At 44.2% G+C, this 5,171-nt stretch overlaps 1 protein-coding gene across 1 annotated transcript; it reads left to right on the top strand.

Moving 5' to 3' along the window:
- The first annotated feature begins 970 nt into the window (after window positions 1-970).
- Window positions 971-3,993, top strand: LOC138889210 (uncharacterized). Its single transcript, XM_070172480.1, has 4 exons — window positions 971-1,955; window positions 2,657-3,040; window positions 3,134-3,355; window positions 3,581-3,993. Exons 1-4 carry the CDS (start codon window positions 971-973, stop codon window positions 3,991-3,993), a joined length of 2,004 nt encoding a protein of 667 aa, XP_070028581.1.
- The last annotated feature ends 1,178 nt before the right edge of the window (window positions 3,994-5,171 follow it).

Raw genomic sequence — 5,171 nt, 5'->3', positions numbered from 1 at the left:
ATCATGTAACCGAACAAACTTTGGAAGCCAGGGCCCAGCAGATTGGGCGTTTGTTGCAAGAAAAGGGTGTCATAAGAGAGAGTGTCAGAAGGATCGTCGACTACATCGCGATGAAGTGTAGTAGTTGTGAGGATATGACTAGATCCATGTTCTTTGCCACCGTGATGACCTTTGTCCGCCAGATAATGAAAGATCTCTACCACCTCCGAGGGGATTTAGCGCATAGGCCCATGGCGAGACCGAATGATGTCCCGCGAGCCCAGGAGCAGTTGAGGAATTGATGTATTCGTGATTTTCATTGAAGTCTGTTAGTCTGTATTTTCATCTTTCTGTTGGAGTCTGATGATTTGTTTTTGAGTCTGTATTTTCATCTTTTCATCAAAGTCTGTTAGTGTCTTTTGAGTCTGTTAACTTTTAAGTCGTTGTATTCAAAGTATTTTCTTTTTATGAAAATTTGAAAATCCCAAAATATTTTATTTTCACACTTATCCCCCAGAACTACGCAAAGCTCTGATTCATGCGGAGTCATAATACGCAGGCAATCTACATAGGATTTAATCATAACCAAAAGGAATAAAAGAGAGAAAAGAAAAAGAAAAAAAGAGGAAAAACAAGAAGAAAAAAAAATATAGAAAATGAGAGAGAAAATAAGAAACCATGAGAAGGAAACAATGGCAAAACGAGAAAGAAAAAGAACAACGAGAAATCAAGCATAGAAAGGCACAAGTGGAAAAGAGAAGTTGCAAATGGAAATAAGGAAAAGCCGGGATGACGCAAGCAACCGATCAAATGCATAATAGAAAGGGTTAACTGCTTAGGTGAATTCATTCCCCAAATGTGCGGTTGCCTATCTGTTAAGCTCTAATCGCTAACAAGTTTGTTGGTGACAATCCAGTATAGGAAGGTGGTTAGTTTGTTTGGCATTCTGACAACTCACCCATACAACACTCGGTCCAAAAACAAGTCGATCATGGCTAACCAGGAACTTGATGTGAGTGTTATTGATCCCTTGAGAGAGGTAGAAGATTCGGAGGTTAATTTGATGAAAGAAGAGATGTGTAAGCTGAAACAGCAGATGACCGAAATGTACCAAGCATGGGCAAAAGGGCAACCACCACCAGCTTACCCCGCTAACCCTGCCTTCATCCCGCCATCGGCTCAGTCTCAGGAACCTCCTGCTACCGATTTATCCCCGAGTTTTCCCATTTACCACCACTACCAGGGCACCACCTCCCAAACACCACCAGCTCCACCACCCAAACCAGTTCCATACCCTCCTCCACCAGCTACTCCTGTCTTCGTGGCACCCCCACCTGCTACACTCCACAGATCCTCCAGCGAGCCTTTATTCCGAGCCCATGATAACCAATATTACCCCCCGGAGCCCACTTTCAAAGCTTTAGAACCCTATTCCTACACGCATCGTTTTGATATCCCTGTGGAGGCTAAGAAACCATCTAAAAATCCCGAACAGAAGGAGATATTCAGGAAAGTTAAAAGCCTAGAACAGTCATTCAGAGACATACGGGGGTTGGGAAGTCAAGTAAGCGTGACTTACAAAGATATATGTCTATTTCCAGCTGTGCAATTGCCGACAGGGTTTAAGATGCCCAAGTTTGATTTGTACGATGGACACGGTGATCCAGTGGCACATTTGAGAGGGTTTTGTAGCAAAATGAGAGGAGCTGGCGGGAAAGATGAGTTGCTAATGGCATATTTCAGTCAGAGTCTGAGTGGTTCAGCGCTGGAGTGGTACACTCGACAGGATCACGGAAGATGGTACACATGGGATGATCTAGCCCAGACATTTACTTGTCACTTCCAGTACAACCTCGAGATTATTCCAGATCGTCTGTCTTTGACGAAACTTGAGAAAACGCACAATGAGAGTTTCAGGGAGTATGGTTTTAGGTGGAGAGAACAGGCAGCAAGGGTTAACCCTCCAATGAAAGAAAGTGAAATGGTGGATTATTTTCTGCAGGCCTTAGAACCTACTTATTACGGTCATCTGGTATCAGCTATAGGCAAGTCCTTCAATGAAGTGGTAAAAATGGGCAGTATGGTAGAAGAAAGCTCAAGTCCAACAAAATCATGAGCTACTAAGCTATTAAGGCAACCACCCAGGCCATTCAAAACGGTACTGGGAGAGCAATTGGAAGGAAGAAGAAAGAGGATGTCGTAACAGTTGAGTTAGGAACTTGGTTCGGGCACATGGGTTCACCTCACCACTATCATCAGCTTCATCCCCACCACCAAACCTACCCCCACACCCCATACAATCCACCCCAACACTACTACCCACCACCAGACCCCCATTCTTCAGTCCACCATGCCTAAATATACAACCAACCTCCTACCCACGCACAATGGCATGCGCCGATCCGACAAAATACATACCCAGCTCCACAAAATGCCTATCCACCGCCAAGAGTCAACCGAAACCCTCCTGGATTAGGTTTCCGGCCCAATCAAGCATTTAAAAATAAGAGGCTGTAGAAGAAGAAAACCTTCATGCCATTGGGAGAGTCCTATACTAGTTTGTTCCACAAGTTGAGACAATTGGATATGTTGAGGCCGATCGTGCCAAAACTGCCAAATCCTCCCCCGAGAAATCTTGATCATTCTATAAATTGTGAATATTGTTTTGGTGCCCCAGGGCACGACACGGAGAAATACTGGCAATTGAAAACAACTATTCAAGAGCTTATTGATACCAATCAGATTGAAGTCCAAGCTCTGAAAGCACCTAATATCAACCAGAACCCATTATCGACCCATCATGAGACAAATATGATCGAGATAGTGCATAAGAGAAGGGAGCTTAAGAAGCCTTCGCAGACCATCATGATGATTCGGTCCAGTGAAGCCAGGCCGGTTGAAAAGTCAACAAGTGAGAAATCAGTGATCAGGTTGAGCGGGGAAAACAATGAACCATCTGCAGTAGTCAAGAAGGGGACCTCAAGTGATGTTGCAGTAAAACAAGAAAAAGCAAAAGTGGTTATGCCAGGACTAGCGAACAGACCTGTCATAATTGTGGAAGGTGCCCGCACAGATCCGGTCATGATCAAACCTGTAACCTAGTTACCAATAGTCAATAGTAAGGCTATCCCTTGGAATTATGAACTGGTGACAGTGACTTACAAAGGCAAAGAAGTCAAAGAAGAAGTCTATGAGACCCATAGATTGACTCGGTCGGGGAGATGTTTTGTCCCCGAAGAGTTAACAAAAGCTAAAACCTCCAAAGATAACCCAGTGCTAGTGAAGAAAGGTGTGACCGAAGAAGAGGCAGAAGAGTTTTTGAGAAAGATGAAAGTGCAAGACTATTCTATTGTGGAGCAATTGAGGAAGACGTCTGGTCAAATTTCACTATTGTCATTGTTAATCCATTCAGACGAGCACCGTCGGGCCTTGATGAAAATCCTGAATGAGGCCCACGTGCATGACAAAATCTCAGTAAACCACTTGGAAAAGATAGCCAACAAGATTTTTGAGGTAAACAAAGTCACTTTTTCTGATGATGAGTTGCCCGTGGAGGGTACTGAGCACAATAGAGCCATCTATCTTACGGTGAAATGTGAAGATTCTGTGGTTGCTCGGGTACTGGTCGATAATGGTTCCAGTGCGAATATTTTCCCTCTCTCTACTCTGAACAAGTTGAAAGTGGATGATGAAAGAATTCACAAGAACAATATCTGTGTTCAGGGATTCGATGGTGGAGGGAAAGATTCAGTCGGTGACATAGTGCTCGAGCTGACAATCGGACCATTTGAATTTACCATGGAATTCCAGGTGCTAGATGTGGCCGTTTCTTACAATCTGTTGTTGGGTCGACCCTGGATTCATGCTGCCAAAGCAGTCCCGTCTACACTGCATCAGATGGTCAAGTTTGAATGGGACAGACAGGAAATCGTGGTGCACGGTGAGGATAACTTGTGCGCTCACAGTGATGCCATTGTACCATTCATTGAGGTTGAAGACAACAATGGGCCTTAGTTTATCAGGTTTTTGACATGATGTCGGTAGAGAAAATTCCAGAAGGGAAGTGCGTTCCAATTCTGAAGATAGCTGTCGCATCAGTCATGGTAGCCGTTGAAATGTTGAAAAATGGTTTTGTACCTGGAAAGGGTTTGGGTGCATCTCTGCAAGGTATCGTACAACTGGTGTCCCTCTATGTGACCCGGACTGCGATGAAAACCCAGGCATTGGCCGACCATTTGGCTGAGAATCCAGTGGATGAAGAATATGAGCCTTTGAAGACTTACTTCCCTGATGAAGAAGTAGTGCACATTGATGAGTTGGAACCAGTTGGAGAGCCAGGTTGGAAACTTTTCTTTGATGGAGCTGCTAACATAAAAGGTGTTGGGATAGGGGCTGCACTTGTTTCTGAACTAGGGCATCACTACCTTGTTACGGCTCAACTTCATTTCTATTTCACTAACAACATGGCTGAGTACAAGGCGTGCATTTTGGGTTTGAGGTTAGCTGGAGACATGGGTGTCCAGGAAGTCTTGGTCTTGGGAGACTCGGACCTTCTGGTACACCAGATCCAAGGGGAGTGGGAAACACATGATTTAAAACTCATACCGTACCGGCAATGTTTGCATGATCTTTGTCAACAGTTTCGATCAGTAGAGTTCAGTCATATTCCAAGGATCCATAACGAGGTTGTTGATGCTTTAGCTACCTTGGAATCAATGTTACATCATCCAGATAAGGCTTATGTGGACCCTTTGCATATTCAGATCCATGATCAACATGCTTACTGTAATGTGGTGGAAGAAGAACTTGATGGTGAGCCTTAGTTTCATGATATCAAGGAATATATCAGGATGAGGGTGTATCCAGTACAAGCCACAAGTAATCAAAAGAGAACAATTCGGGTGTTGGCAAGCAGATTTTTCTTTAGTGGAGGGGTTTTGTACAAAAGGACTCCGGATCTTGGATTGTTGAGATGCATAGATGCTAGACAGGCCACAACTATCATGACCGAAGTACATTCTAGAGTCTGTGGACCGCATATGAGTGGGTACGTGCAGGCAAAGAAGATTCTCCGAGCAGGTTATTATTGGCTCACTATGGAGCGAGATTGTATCAGTTTCGTGCGCAAGTGTCATCAGTGCCAAGTGCACGGAGATTTGATTCATTCTCCACCATCTAAATTGCACACAATG

The sequence above is a fragment of the Nicotiana sylvestris genome, chromosome 4 (assembly GCF_000393655.2).
Source record: "Nicotiana sylvestris chromosome 4, ASM39365v2, whole genome shotgun sequence".
In the NCBI taxonomy this organism is placed as follows: Eukaryota; Viridiplantae; Streptophyta; class Magnoliopsida; order Solanales; family Solanaceae; genus Nicotiana; species Nicotiana sylvestris.
The sequence above is the reverse complement of the archived record's forward strand: the minus strand, read 5'-3'. Positions and strand labels throughout refer to the sequence as shown.